At 65.8% G+C, this 15,000-nt stretch overlaps 1 protein-coding gene across 1 annotated transcript in view; it reads right to left on the reverse strand.

Annotated features, from left to right (window-relative positions):
- Positions 1 to 15,000, reverse strand: part of LOC139374582 (slit homolog 2 protein-like) — a 220,167-nt gene that overhangs the window by 4,160 nt on the left and 201,007 nt on the right. The window contains exon 38 of the mRNA XM_071115587.1: positions 1,093 to 1,250. Within this exon, the coding sequence (XP_070971688.1) occupies positions 1,093 to 1,250 (158 nt within the window). The remainder of the gene's footprint in view (positions 1 to 1,092; positions 1,251 to 15,000) is intronic.

Here is a 15,000-nt window from a genome sequence, read left to right on the forward strand (position 1 = left end):
GAGGGAGAGGGGAGGGAGAGGAAGGAGAGAGAGAGATGGGGAGGGGGAGGGGAGGGAGAGGAAGGAGAGAGAGAGAGATGGGGGAGGGAGAGGGGAGGGAGAGGAAGGAGAGAGAGAGAGATGGGGGAGGGGGAGGAGAGGGAGAGGAAGGAGAGAGAGAGAGATGGGGGAGGGAGAGGGGATGGAGAGGAAGGAGAGAGAGAGAGAGATGGGGGAGGGGGAGGGGAGGGAGAGGAAGGAGAGAGAGAGAGATGGGGGAGGGAGAGGGGAGGGAGAGGGGAGGGAGAGAGAGATGGGGAGGGAGAGGAAGGAGAGAGAGAGACATGGGGGAGGGAGAGGAAGGAGAGAGAGAGAGATGGGGGAGGAAGGGAGAAATACAATTTAAATGGATCGAAATCCCACATGGTCAGCCACCCCTCCCTTCCCCTCACTCATTCCTCTCCATCCTCCCCCTCACCCCTCCCTTCCCCTCACTCATTCCTCTCCATCCTCCCCTCACCCTCACCCCTCCCTTCCCCTCACTCATTCCTCTCCATCCTCCCCTCACCCTCACCCCTCCCTTCCCCTCACTCATTCCTCTCCATCCTCCCCTCACCCTCACCCCTCCCTTCCCCTCACTCATTCCTCTCCATCCTCCCCTCACCCTCACCCCTCCCTCCCCCTCACTCATTCCTCTCCATCCTCCCCCTCACCCCTCACCCCTCCCTTCCCCTCACTCATTTCTCTCCATCCTCCCCTCACCCTCACCCCTCCCTTCCCCTCACTCATCCCTCTCCATCCTCCCCCTCACCCCTCCCTTCCCCTCACTCATCCCTCTCCATCCTCCCCCTCACCCCTCCCTTCCCCTCACCCCTCACCCCCATCCTCCCCTCACCCCTCACCCCTCCCTTCCCCTCACTCATTCCTCTCCATCCTCCCCTCACCCTCACCCCTCACCCCCATCCTCCCCTCACCCCTCACCCCCATCCATCCTCCCCTCACCCCTCCCTTCCCCTCACTCATTCCTCTCCATCCTCGCCTCACCCCTCACCCCTCACCCCCATCCCCCATCCCTCACCCCTCACCCCTCACCCCCATCCCCAGTCCACTGACTTGTTCCCATCACAGGGGTTGTTGACCTGGTCCTGACAACGGTCTCCGGTCCATCCAGGGTGGCATGTACAGGAGAAGCCTCTCTGACCGGTTGGGTGGCACTCACCCTGGCCACACACACCTGCCTGGCATGGCTGGCATCCCGGTTCAACCCCAGTCTGGAAAACAAAACAGGATTCAGTTTAGAGGTGGAACAGCTGGTTTAGTCTTTGACATTGTCTCCGAACCAGCCTTTTCCAGGTGAGGGAAACCTCCTGGGTGTGTGTGTGTTTCCATGTGTGTAAAGATTAGAGTTTCATTTGGTTGGTTTTGCTGTATGTTTGATCTTCCTTCATAATGTCAGTGTTTCAATATATGTCCCTACTCCAGTCTGACTCCCAGGTCCTGTCCCTGCTCCAGTCTGACCCCCAGGTCCTGTCCCTGCTCCAGTCTGACTCCCAGGTCCTGTCCCTGCTCCAGCCTGACCCCCAGGTCCTGTCCCTGCTCCAGTCTGACCCCCAGGTCCCTGCTCCAGTCTGACCCCCAGGTCCCTGCTCCAGTCTGACCCCCAGGCCCTGTCCCTGTCCCTGCTCCAGTCTGACCCCCAGGTCCTGTCCCTGCTCCAGTCTGACCCCCAGGTCCTGTCCCTGCTCCAGTCTGACCCCCAGGTACCTGCTCCAGCCTGACCCCCAGGTCCTGTCCCTGCTCCAGTCTGACCCCCAGGCCCTGTCCCTGTCCCTGCTCCAGTCTGACCCCCAGGTCCCTGCTCCAGTCTGACCCCCAGGCCCTGTCCCTGTCCCTGCTCCAGTCTGACCCCCAGGTCCTGTCCCTGCTCCAGTCTGACCCCCAGGTCCTGTCCCTGCTCCAGTCTGACCCCCAGGTACCTGCTCCAGCCTGACCCCCAGGTCCTGTCCCTGCTCCAGCCTGACCCCCAGGTCCTGTCCCTGCTCCAGTCTGACCCCCAGGTCCTGTCCCTGCTCCAGTCTGACCCCCAGGTCCCTGCTCCAGTCTGACCCCCAGGTCCCTGCTCCAGTCTGACCCCCAGGTCCCTGCTCCAGTCTGACCCCCCCTGTCCCTGCTCCAGTCTGACCCCCAGGTCCTGTCCCTGCTCCAGTCTGACCCCCAGGTCCTGTCCCTGCTCCAGTCTGACCCCCAGGCCCTGTCCCTGTCCCTGCTCCAGTCTGACCCCCAGGTCCCTGCTCCAGTCTGACCCCCAGGTCCCTGCTCCAGTCTGACCCCCAGGCCCTGTCCCTGTCCCTGCTCCAGTCTGACCCCCAGGTCCTGTCCCTGCTCCAGTCTGACCCCCAGGTCCTGTCCCTGCTCCAGTCTGACCCCCAGGTACCTGCTCCAGCCTGACCCCCAGGTCCTGTCCCTGCTCCAGTCTGACCCCCAGGCCCTGTCCCTGTCCCTGCTCCAGTCTGACCCCCAGGTCCTGTCCCTGCTCCAGTCTGACCCCCAGGTCCTGTCCCTGCTCCAGTCTGACCCCCAGGTACCTGCTCCAGTCTGACCCCCAGGTCCTGTCCCTGTCCCTGCTCCAGTCTGACCCCCAGGTCCTGTCCCTGCTCCAGTCTGACCCCCAGGTACCTGCTCCAGCCTGACCCCCAGGTCCTGTCCCTGCTCCAGTCTGACCCCCAGGTCCTGTCCCTGCTCCAGTCTGACCCCCAGGTCCTGTCCCTGCTCCAGTCTGACCCCCAGGTACCTGCTCCAGCCTGACCCCCAAGTCCTGTCCCTGTCCCTGCTCCAGCCTGACCCCCAGGTCCTGTCCCTGTCCCTGCTCCAGTCTGACCCCCAGGTCCTGCCCAGGTCCCTGCTCCAGTCTGACCCCCAGGTCCCTGCTCCAGTCTGACCCCCAGGTCCTGTCCCTGTCCCTGCTCCAGTCTGACCCCCAGGTCCTGCACCTGTCCCTGCTCCAGTCTGACCCCCAGGTCCCTGCTCCAGTCTGACCCCCAGGTCCCTGCTCCAGCCTGACCCCCAGGTCCTGTCCCTGTCCCTGCTCCAGTCTGACCCCCAGGTCCCTGCTCCAGTCTGACCCCAAGGTCCTGTCCCTGCTCCAGTAAGACCCCCAGGTCCTGTCCCTGCTCCAGTCTGACCCCCAGGTCCTGTCCCTGCTCCAGTCTGACCCCCAGGTCCTGTACCTGTCACTGCTCCAGCCTGTCCCCCAGGTCATGTCCCAGCTCCAGTCTGACAACCAGGTCATGTCCCAGCTCCAGTCTTACCCCCAGGTCCTATCCCTGCTCCAGCCTGACCCCCAGGTCCTGTCCCTGCTCCAGCCTGACCCCCAGGTCCTGTCCCTGCTCCAGACTGACCCCCAGGTCCTGTCACTGTCCCTGCTCCAGACTGACCCCCAGGTCCTCTAACTGTCCCTGCTCCAGTCTGACCCCTAGGTCCTGTACCTGTCCCGGTCCCTGCTCCAGGCTGACCCCCAGGTCCTGTCCCTGCTACAGCCTGACCCCCAGGACCTGTCCCTGCTCCAGGCTGACCCCCAGGTCCTGTCCCTGCTCCAGCTTGACTCCCAGGTCCTGTCCCTGCTCCAGCCTGACTCCCAGGTCCTGTCCGTGCTCCAGCCTGACCCCCAGGTCCCTGCTCCAGTCTGACCCCCAGGTCCTGTCCCTGTCCCTGCTCCAGCCTGACTCCCAGGTCCTGTCCCTGCTCCAGCCTGACCCCCAGGTCCCTGCTCCAGTCTGACTCCCAGGTCCTGTCCCTGCTCCAGCCTGATCCCCAGGTCCTGTCCCTGCTCCAGACTGACCCCCAGGTCCTGTCCCTGTCCCTGCTCCAGACTGACACCCATGTCCTCTACCTGTCCCTGCTCCAGTCTGACCCCTAGGTCCTGTACCTGTCCCTGCTACAGCCTGACCCCCAGGTCCCTGCTCCAGTCTGACCCCCAGGTCCTGTCCCTGCTACAGCCTGACCCCCAGGACCTGTCCCTGCTCCAGGCTGACCCCCAGGTCTCTGCTCCAGTCTGACCCCCAGGTCCTGTCCTGTCCCTGCTCCATTGTGACTCCAAGGTCCTGTCCCTGCTCCAGTCTGACCCCCAGGCCCTGTCCCTGTCCCTGCTCCAGTCTGACCCCCAGGTCCTGTCCCTGCTCCAGTCTGACCCCCAGGTCCTGTCCCTGCTCCAGTCTGACCCCCAGGTACCTGCTCCAGCCTGACCCCCAGGTCCTGTCCCTGCTCCAGCCTGACCCCCAGGTCCTGTCCCTGCTCCAGTCTGACCCCCAGGTCCTGTCCCTGCTCCAGTCTGACCCCCAGGTCCCTGCTCCAGTCTGACCCCCAGGTCCCTGCTCCAGTCTGACCCCCAGGCCCTGTCCCTGTCCCTGCTCCAGTCTGACCCCCAGGTCCTGTCCCTGCTCCAGTCTGACCCCCAGGTCCTGTCCCTGCTCCAGTCTGACCCCCAGGTACCTGCTCCAGCCTGACCCCCAGGTCCTGTCCCTGCTCCAGTCTGACCCCCAGGCCCTGTCCCTGTCCCTGCTCCAGTCTGACCCCCAGGTCCCTGCTCCAGTCTGACCCCCAGGTCCCTGCTCCAGTCTGACCCCCAGGCCCTGTCCCTGTCCCTGCTCCAGTCTGACCCCCAGGTCCTGTCCCTGCTCCAGTCTGACCCCCAGGTCCTGTCCCTGCTCCAGTCTGACCCCCAGGTACCTGCTCCAGCCTGACCCCCAGGTCCTGTCCCTGCTCCAGTCTGACCCCCAGGCCCTGTCCCTGTCCCTGCTCCAGTCTGACCCCCAGGTCCTGTCCCTGCTCCAGTCTGACCCCCAGGTCCTGTCCCTGCTCCAGTCTGACCCCCAGGTACCTGCTCCAGTCTGACCCCCAGGTCCTGTCCCTGTCCCTGCTCCAGTCTGACCCCCAGGTCCTGTCCCTGCTCCAGTCTGACCCCCAGGTACCTGCTCCAGCCTGACCCCCAGGTCCTGTCCCTGCTCCAGTCTGACCCCCAGGTCCTGTCCCTGCTCCAGTCTGACCCCCAGGTCCTGTCCCTGCTCCAGTCTGACCCCCAGGTACCTGCTCCAGCCTGACCCCCAAGTCCTGTCCCTGTCCCTGCTCCAGCCTGACCCCCAGGTCCTGTCCCTGTCCCTGCTCCAGTCTGACCCCCAGGTCCTGCCCAGGTCCCTGCTCCAGTCTGACCCCCAGGTCCCTGCTCCAGTCTGACCCCCAGGTCCTGTCCCTGTCCCTGCTCCAGTCTGACCCCCAGGTCCCTGCTCCAGTCTGACCCCCAGGTCCCTGCTCCAGCCTGACCCCCAGGTCCTGTCCCTGTCCCTGCTCCAGTCTGACCCCCAGGTCCCTGCTCCAGTCTGACCCCAAGGTCCTGTCCCTGCTCCAGTAAGACCCCCAGGTCCTGTCCCTGCTCCAGTCTGACCCCCAGGTCCTGTCCCTGCTCCAGTCTGACCCCCAGGTCCTGTACCTGTCACTGCTCCAGCCTGTCCCCCAGGTCATGTCCCAGCTCCAGTCTGACAACCAGGTCATGTCCCAGCTCCAGTCTTACCCCCAGGTCCTATCCCTGCTCCAGCCTGACCCCCAGGTCCTGTCCCTGCTCCAGCCTGACCCCCAGGTCCTGTCCCTGCTCCAGACTGACCCCCAGGTCCTGTCACTGTCCCTGCTCCAGACTGACCCCCAGGTCCTCTAACTGTCCCTGCTCCAGTCTGACCCCTAGGTCCTGTACCTGTCCCGGTCCCTGCTCCAGTCTGACCCCCAGGTCCTGTCCCTGCTACAGCCTGACCCCCAGGACCTGTCCCTGCTCCAGGCTGACCCCCAGGTCCTGTCCCTGCTCCAGCTTGACTCCCAGGTCCTGTCCCTGCTCCAGCCTGACTCCCAGGTCCTGTCCGTGCTCCAGCCTGACCCCCAGGTCCCTGCTCCAGTCTGACCCCCAGGTCCTGTCCCTGTCCCTGCTCCAGCCTGACTCCCAGGTCCTGTCCCTGCTCCAGCCTGACCCCCAGGTCCCTGCTCCAGTCTGACTCCCAGGTCCTGTCCCTGCTCCAGCCTGATCCCCAGGTCCTGTCCCTGCTCCAGCCTGACTCCCAGGTCCTGTCCCTGCTCCAGACTGACCCCCAGGTCCTGTCCCTGTCCCTGCTCCAGACTGACACCCATGTCCTCTACCTGTCCCTGCTCCAGTCTGACCCCTAGGTCCTGTACCTGTCCCTGCTACAGCCTGACCCCCAGGTCCCTGCTCCAGTCTGACCCCCAGGTCCTGTCCCTGCTACAGCCTGACCCCCAGGACCTGTCCCTGCTCCAGGCTGACCCCCAGGTCCCTGCTCCAGTCTGACCCCCAGGTCCTGTCCTGTCCCTGCTCCATTGTGACTCCAAGGTCCTGTCCCTGCTCCAGCCTGACCCCCAGGTCCTGTCCCTGCTCCAGCCTGACTCCCAGGTCCTGTCCCTGCTCCAGCCTGACTCCCAGGTCCTGTCCCTGCTCCAGTCTGACCCCCAGGTCCTGTCCCTGCTCCAGTCTGACCCCCAGGTACCTGCTCCAGCCTGACCCCCAGGTCCTGTCCCTGCTCCAGCCTGACCCCCAGGTCCTGTCCCTGCTCCAGTCTGACCCGCAGGTCCTGTCCCTGCTCCAGTCTGACCCCCAGGTCCCTGCTCCAGTCTGACCCCCAGGTCCCTGCTCCAGTCTGACCCCCAGGCCCTGTCCCTGTCCCTGCTCCAGTCTGACCCCCAGGTCCTGTCCCTGCTCCAGTCTGACCCCCAGGTCCTGTCCCTGCTCCAGTCTGACCCCCAGGTACCTGCTCCAGCCTGACCCCCAGGTCCTGTCCCTGCTCCAGTCTGACCCCCAGGCCCTGTCCCTGTCCCTGCTCCAGTCTGACCCCCAGGTCCCTGCTCTAGTCTGACCCCCAGGTCCCTGCTCCAGTCTGACCCCCAGGCCCTGTCCCTGTCCCTGCTCCAGTCTGACCCCCAGGTCCTGTCCCTGCTCCAGTCTGACCCCCAGGTCCTGTCCCTGCTCCAGTCTGACCCCCAGGTACCTGCTCCAGCCTGACCCCCAGGTCCTGTCCCTGCTCCAGTCTGACCCCCAGGCCCTGTCCCTGTCCCTGCTCCAGTCTGACCCCCAGGTCCTGTCCCTGCTCCAGTCTGACCCCCAGGTCCTGTCCCTGCTCCAGTCTGACCCCCAGGTACCTGCTCCAGTCTGACCCCCAGGTACCTGCTCCAGCCTGACCCCCAGGTCCTGTCCCTGCTCCAGTCTGACCCCCAGGTCCTGTCCCTGCTCCAGTCTGACCCCCAGGTCCTGTCCCTGCTCCAGTCTGACCCCCAGGTACCTGCTCCAGCCTGACCCCCAAGTCCTGTCCCTGTCCCTGCTCCAGCCTGACCCCCAGGTCCTGTCCCTGTCCCTGCTCCAGTCTGACCCCCAGGTCCTGCCCAGGTCCCTGCTCCAGTCTGACCCCCAGGTCCCTGCTCCAGTCTGACCCCCAGGTCCTGTCCCTGTCCCTGCTCCAGTCTGACCCCCAGGTCCTGCACCTGTCCCTGCTCCAGTCTGACCCCCAGGTCCCTGCTCCAGTCTGACCCCCAGGTCCCTGCTCCAGCCTGACCCCCAGGTCCTGTCCCTGTCCCTGCTCCAGTCTGACCCCCAGGTCCCTGCTCCAGTCTGACCCCAAGGTCCTGTCCCTGCTCCAGTAAGACCCCCAGGTCCTGTCCCTGCTCCAGTCTGACCCCCAGGTCCTGTCCCTGCTCCAGTCTGACCCCCAGGTCCTGTACCTGTCACTGCTCCAGCCTGTCCCCCAGGTCATGTCCCAGCTCCAGTCTGACAACCAGGTCATGTCCCAGCTCCAGTCTTACCCCCAGGTCCTATCCCTGCTCCAGCCTGACCCCCAGGTCCTGTCCCTGCTCCAGCCTGACCCCCAGGTCCTGTCCCTGCTCCAGACTGACCCCCAGGTCCTGTCACTGTCCCTGCTCCAGACTGACCCCCAGGTCCTCTAACTGTCCCTGCTCCAGTCTGACCCCTAGGTCCTGTACCTGTCCCGGTCCCTGCTCCAGTCTGACCCCCAGGTCCTGTCCCTGCTACAGCCTGACCCCCAGGACCTGTCCCTGCTCCAGGCTGACCCCCAGGTCCTGTCCCTGCTCCAGCTTGACTCCCAGGTCCTGTCCCTGCTCCAGCCTGACTCCCAGGTCCTGTCCGTGCTCCAGCCTGACCCCCAGGTCCCTGCTCCAGTCTGACCCCCAGGTCCTGTCCCTGTCCCTGCTCCAGCCTGACTCCCAGGTCCTGTCCCTGCTCCAGCCTGACCCCCAGGTCCCTGCTCCAGTCTGACTCCCAGGTCCTGTCCCTGCTCCAGCCTGATCCCCAGGTCCTGTCCCTGCTCCAGCCTGACTCCCAGGTCCTGTCCCTGCTCCAGACTGACCCCCAGGTCCTGTCCCTGTCCCTGCTCCAGACTGACACCCATGTCCTCTACCTGTCCCTGCTCCAGTCTGACCCCTAGGTCCTGTACCTGTCCCTGCTACAGCCTGACCCCCAGGTCCCTGCTCCAGTCTGACCCCCAGGTCCTGTCCCTGCTACAGCCTGACCCCCAGGACCTGTCCCTGCTCCAGGCTGACCCCCAGGTCCCTGCTCCAGTCTGACCCCCAGGTCCTGTCCTGTCCCTGCTCCATTGTGACTCCAAGGTCCTGTCCCTGCTCCAGCCTGACCCCCAGGTCCTGTCCCTGCTCCAGCCTGACTCCCAGGTCCTGTCCCTGCTCCAGCCTGACTCCCAGGTCCTGTCCCTGCTCCAGTCTGACCCCCAGGTCCTGTCCCTGCTCCAGTCTGACCCCCAGGTACCTGCTCCAGCCTGACCCCCAGGTCCTGTCCCTGCTCCAGCCTGACCCCCAGGTCCTGTCCCTGCTCCAGTCTGACCCGCAGGTCCTGTCCCTGCTCCAGTCTGACCCCCAGGTCCCTGCTCCAGTCTGACCCCCAGGTCCCTGCTCCAGTCTGACCCCCAGGCCCTGTCCCTGTCCCTGCTCCAGTCTGACCCCCAGGTCCTGTCCCTGCTCCAGTCTGACCCCCAGGTCCTGTCCCTGCTCCAGTCTGACCCCCAGGTACCTGCTCCAGCCTGACCCCCAGGTCCTGTCCCTGCTCCAGTCTGACCCCCAGGCCCTGTCCCTGTCCCTGCTCCAGTCTGACCCCCAGGTCCCTGCTCCAGTCTGACCCCCAGGTCCCTGCTCCAGTCTGACCCCCAGGCCCTGTCCCTGTCCCTGCTCCAGTCTGACCCCCAGGTCCTGTCCCTGCTCCAGTCTGACCCCCAGGTCCTGTCCCTGCTCCAGTCTGACCCCCAGGTACCTGCTCCAGCCTGACCCCCAGGTCCTGTCCCTGCTCCAGTCTGACCCCCAGGCCCTGTCCCTGTCCCTGCTCCAGTCTGACCCCCAGGTCCTGTCCCTGCTCCAGTCTGACCCCCAGGTCCTGTCCCTGCTCCAGTCTGACCCCCAGGTACCTGCTCCAGTCTGACCCCCAGGTCCTGTCCCTGTCCCTGCTCCAGTCTGACCCCCAGGTCCTGTCCCTGCTCCAGTCTGACCCCCAGGTACCTGCTCCAGCCTGACCCCCAGGTCCTGTCCCTGCTCCAGTCTGACCCCCAGGTCCTGTCCCTGCTCCAGTCTGACCCCCAGGTCCTGTCCCTGCTCCAGTCTGACCCCCAGGTACCTGCTCCAGCCTGACCCCCAAGTCCTGTCCCTGTCCCTGCTCCAGCCTGACCCCCAGGTCCTGTCCCTGTCCCTGCTCCAGTCTGACCCCCAGGTCCTGCCCAGGTCCCTGCTCCAGTCTGACCCCCAGGTCCCTGCTCCAGTCTGACCCCCAGGTCCTGTCCCTGTCCCTGCTCCAGTCTGACCCCCAGGTCCTGCACCTGTCCCTGCTCCAGTCTGACCCCCAGGTCCTGTCCCTGCTCCAGTCTGACCCCCAGGTACCTGCTCCAGTCTGACCCCCAGGTCCTGTCCCTGTCCCTGCTCCAGTCTGACCCCCAGGTCCTGTCCCTGCTCCAGTCTGACCCCCAGGTACCTGCTCCAGCCTGACCCCCAGGTCCTGTCCCTGCTCCAGTCTGACCCCCAGGTCCTGTCCCTGCTCCAGTCTGACCCCCAGGTCCTGTCCCTGCTCCAGTCTGACCCCCAGGTACCTGCTCCAGCCTGACCCCCAAGTCCTGTCCCTGTCCCTGCTCCAGCCTGACCCCCAGGTCCTGTCCCTGTCCCTGCTCCAGTCTGACCCCCAGGTCCTGCCCAGGTCCCTGCTCCAGTCTGACCCCCAGGTCCCTGCTCCAGTCTGACCCCCAGGTCCTGTCCCTGTCCCTGCTCCAGTCTGACCCCCAGGTCCTGCACCTGTCCCTGCTCCAGTCTGACCCCCAGGTCCCTGCTCCAGTCTGACCCCCAGGTCCCTGCTCCAGCCTGACCCCCAGGTCCTGTCCCTGTCCCTGCTCCAGTCTGACCCCCAGGTCCCTGCTCCAGTCTGACCCCAAGGTCCTGTCCCTGCTCCAGTAAGACCCCCAGGTCCTGTCCCTGCTCCAGTCTGACCCCCAGGTCCTGTCCCTGCTCCAGTCTGACCCCCAGGTCCTGTACCTGTCACTGCTCCAGCCTGTCCCCCAGGTCATGTCCCAGCTCCAGTCTGACAACCAGGTCATGTCCCAGCTCCAGTCTTACCCCCAGGTCCTATCCCTGCTCCAGCCTGACCCCCAGGTCCTGTCCCTGCTCCAGCCTGACCCCCAGGTCCTGTCCCTGCTCCAGACTGACCCCCAGGTCCTGTCACTGTCCCTGCTCCAGACTGACCCCCAGGTCCTCTAACTGTCCCTGCTCCAGTCTGACCCCTAGGTCCTGTACCTGTCCCGGTCCCTGCTCCAGTCTGACCCCCAGGTCCTGTCCCTGCTACAGCCTGACCCCCAGGACCTGTCCCTGCTCCAGGCTGACCCCCAGGTCCTGTCCCTGCTCCAGCTTGACTCCCAGGTCCTGTCCCTGCTCCAGCCTGACTCCCAGGTCCTGTCCGTGCTCCAGCCTGACCCCCAGGTCCCTGCTCCAGTCTGACCCCCAGGTCCTGTCCCTGTCCCTGCTCCAGCCTGACTCCCAGGTCCTGTCCCTGCTCCAGCCTGACCCCCAGGTCCCTGCTCCAGTCTGACTCCCAGGTCCTGTCCCTGCTCCAGCCTGATCCCCAGGTCCTGTCCCTGCTCCAGCCTGACTCCCAGGTCCTGTCCCTGCTCCAGACTGACCCCCAGGTCCTGTCCCTGTCCCTGCTCCAGACTGACACCCATGTCCTCTACCTGTCCCTGCTCCAGTCTGACCCCTAGGTCCTGTACCTGTCCCTGCTACAGCCTGACCCCCAGGTCCCTGCTCCAGTCTGACCCCCAGGTCCTGTCCCTGCTACAGCCTGACCCCCAGGACCTGTCCCTGCTCCAGGCTGACCCCCAGGTCCCTGCTCCAGTCTGACCCCCAGGTCCTGTCCCTGCTCCATTGTGACTCCAAGGTCCTGTCCCTGCTCCAGTCTGACCCCCAGGCCCTGTCCCTGTCCCTGCTCCAGTCTGACCCCCAGGTCCTGTCCCTGCTCCAGTCTGACCCCCAGGTCCTGTCCCTGCTCCAGTCTGACCCCCAGGTACCTGCTCCAGCCTGACCCCCAGGTCCTGTCCCTGCTCCAGCCTGACCCCCAGGTCCTGTCCCTGCTCCAGTCTGACCCCCAGGTCCTGTCCCTGCTCCAGTCTGACCCCCAGGTCCCTGCTCCAGTCTGACCCCCAGGTCCCTGCTCCAGTCTGACCCCCAGGCCCTGTCCCTGTCCCTGCTCCAGTCTGACCCCCAGGTCCTGTCCCTGCTCCAGTCTGACCCCCAGGTCCTGTCCCTGCTCCAGTCTGACCCCCAGGTACCTGCTCCAGCCTGACCCCCAGGTCCTGTCCCTGCTCCAGTCTGACCCCCAGGCCCTGTCCCTGTCCCTGCTCCAGTCTGACCCCCAGGTCCCTGCTCCAGTCTGACCCCCAGGTCCCTGCTCCAGTCTGACCCCCAGGCCCTGTCCCTGTCCCTGCTCCAGTCTGACCCCCAGGTCCTGTCCCTGCTCCAGTCTGACCCCCAGGTCCTGTCCCTGCTCCAGTCTGACCCCCAGGTACCTGCTCCAGCCTGACCCCCAGGTCCTGTCCCTGCTCCAGTCTGACCCCCAGGCCCTGTCCCTGTCCCTGCTCCAGTCTGACCCCCAGGTCCTGTCCCTGCTCCAGTCTGACCCCCAGGTCCTGTCCCTGCTCCAGTCTGACCCCCAGGTACCTGCTCCAGTCTGACCCCCAGGTCCTGTCCCTGTCCCTGCTCCAGTCTGACCCCCAGGTCCTGTCCCTGCTCCAGTCTGACCCCCAGGTACCTGCTCCAGCCTGACCCCCAGGTCCTGTCCCTGCTCCAGTCTGACCCCCAGGTCCTGTCCCTGCTCCAGTCTGACCCCCAGGTCCTGTCCCTGCTCCAGTCTGACCCCCAGGTACCTGCTCCAGCCTGACCCCCAAGTCCTGTCCCTGTCCCTGCTCCAGCCTGACCCCCAGGTCCTGTCCCTGTCCCTGCTCCAGTCTGACCCCCAGGTCCTGCCCAGGTCCCTGCTCCAGTCTGACCCCCAGGTCCCTGCTCCAGTCTGACCCCCAGGTCCTGTCCCTGTCCCTGCTCCAGTCTGACCCCCAGGTCCTGCACCTGTCCCTGCTCCAGTCTGACCCCCAGGTCCCTGCTCCAGTCTGACCCCCAGGTCCCTGCTCCAGCCTGACCCCCAGGTCCTGTCCCTGTCCCTGCTCCAGTCTGACCCCCAGGTCCCTGCTCCAGTCTGACCCCAAGGTCCTGTCCCTGCTCCAGAAAGACCCACAGGTCCTGTCCCTGCTCCAGTCTGACCCCCAGGTCCTGTCCCTGCTCCAGTCTGACCCCCAGGTCCTGTACCTGTCACTGCTCCAGCCTGTCCCCCAGGTCATGTCCCAGCTCCAGTCTGACAACCAGGTCATGTCCCAGCTCCAGTCTTACCCCCAGGTCCTATCCCTGCTCCAGCCTGACCCCCAGGTCCTGTCCCTGCTCCAGCCTGACCCCCAGGTCCTGTCCCTGCTCCAGACTGACCCCCAGGTCCTGTCACTGTCCCTGCTCCAGACTGACCCCCAGGTCCTCTAACTGTCCCTGCTCCAGTCTGACCCCTAGGTCCTGTACCTGTCCCGGTCCCTGCTCCAGTCTGACCCCCAGGTCCTGTCCCTGCTACAGCCTGACCCCCAGGACCTGTCCCTGCTCCAGGCTGACCCCCAGGTCCTGTCCCTGCTCCAGCTTGACTCCCAGGTCCTGTCCCTGCTCCAGCCTGACTCCCAGGTCCTGTCCGTGCTCCAGCCTGACCCCCAGGTCCCTGCTCCAGTCTGACCCCCAGGTCCTGTCCCTGTCCCTGCTCCAGCCTGACTCCCAGGTCCTGTCCCTGCTCCAGCCTGACCCCCAGGTCCCTGCTCCAGTCTGACTCCCAGGTCCTGTCCCTGCTCCAGCCTGATCCCCAGGTCCTGTCCCTGCTCCAGCCTGACTCCCAGGTCCTGTCCCTGCTCCAGACTGACCCCCAGGTCCTGTCCCTGTCCCTGCTCCAGACTGACACCCATGTCCTCTACCTGTCCCTGCTCCAGTCTGACCCCTAGGTCCTGTACCTGTCCCTGCTACAGCCTGACCCCCAGGTCCCTGCTCCAGTCTGACCCCCAGGTCCTGTCCCTGCTACAGCCTGACCCCCAGGACCTGTCCCTGCTCCAGGCTGACCCCCAGGTCCCTGCTCCAGTCTGACCCCCAGGTCCTGTCCTGTCCCTGCTCCATTGTGACTCCAAGGTCCTGTCCCTGCTCCAGCCTGACCCCCAGGTCCTGTCCCTGCTCCAGCCTGACTCCCAGGTCCTGTCCCTGCTCCAGCCTGACTCCCAGGTCCTGTCCCTGCTCCAGTCTGACCCCCAGGTCCCTACTCCAGCCTGACCCCCAGGTCCTGTCCCTGCTCCAGCCTGACTCCCAGGTCCTGTCCCTGCTCCAGCCTGACTCCCAGGTCCTGTCCCTGCTCCAGCCTGACCCCCAGGTCCTGTCCCTGCTCCAGCCTGACTCCAAGGTCCTGTCCCTGCTCCAGCCTGACCCCCAGGTCCCTGCTCCAGTCTGACCCCCAGGTCCTGTCCCTGTCCCTGCTCCATTCTGACCCCCAAGTCCTGTCCCTGCTCCAGCCTGACTCCCAGGTCCTGTCCCTGCTCCAGCCTGACTCCCAGGTCCTGTCCCTGCTCCAGTCTGACCCCCAGGGCCCTACTCCAGCCTGACCCCCAGGTCCTGTCCCTGCTCCAGCCTGACTCCCAGGTCCTGTCCCTGCTCCAGCCTGACTTCCAGGTCCTGTCCCTGCTCCAGCCTGATCCCCAGGTCCTGTCCCTGCTCCAGCCTGACTCCCAGGTCCTGTCCCTGCTCCAGCCTGACTCCCAGGTCCTGTCCCTGCTCCAGTCTGACCCCCTGGTCCCTGCTCCAGCCTGACCCCCAGGTCCTGTCCCTGCTCCATTCTGACTCCCAGGTCCTGTCCCTGCTCCAGCCTGACCCACAGGTCCTGTACCTGTCCCTGCTCCAGCCTGACTCCCAGGTCCTGTCCCTGCTCCAGCCTGACTCCCAGGTCCTGTCCCTGCTCCAGTCTGACCCCCAGGTCCTGTACCTGTCCCTGCTCGAGTCTGACCCCCAGGTCCTGTACCTGTCCCTGCTCCAGCCTGACTCCCAGGTCCTGTCCCTGCTCCAGCCTGACCCCCAGCTCCTGTCCCTGCTCCAGCCTGACTCCAAGGTCCTGTCCCTGCTCCAGCCTGACCCCCAGGTCCTGTCCCTGCTCCAGCCTGACTCCAAGGTCCTGTACCTGCTCCAGCCTGACCCCCAGGTCCCTGCTCCAGTCTGACCCCCAGGTCCTGTCCCTGTCCCTGCTCCATTCTGACCCCCAGGTCCTGTCCCTGCTCCAGCCTGACTCCCAGGTCCTGTCCCTGCTCCAGCCTGACTCCCAGGTCCTGTCCCTGCTCCAGCCTGACTCCCAGGTCCTGTCCCTGCTCCAGTCTGACCCCC

This window comes from Oncorhynchus clarkii, chromosome 19 (genome assembly GCF_045791955.1).
Source record: "Oncorhynchus clarkii lewisi isolate Uvic-CL-2024 chromosome 19, UVic_Ocla_1.0, whole genome shotgun sequence".
Classification (NCBI taxonomy): domain Eukaryota; kingdom Metazoa; phylum Chordata; class Actinopteri; order Salmoniformes; family Salmonidae; genus Oncorhynchus; species Oncorhynchus clarkii.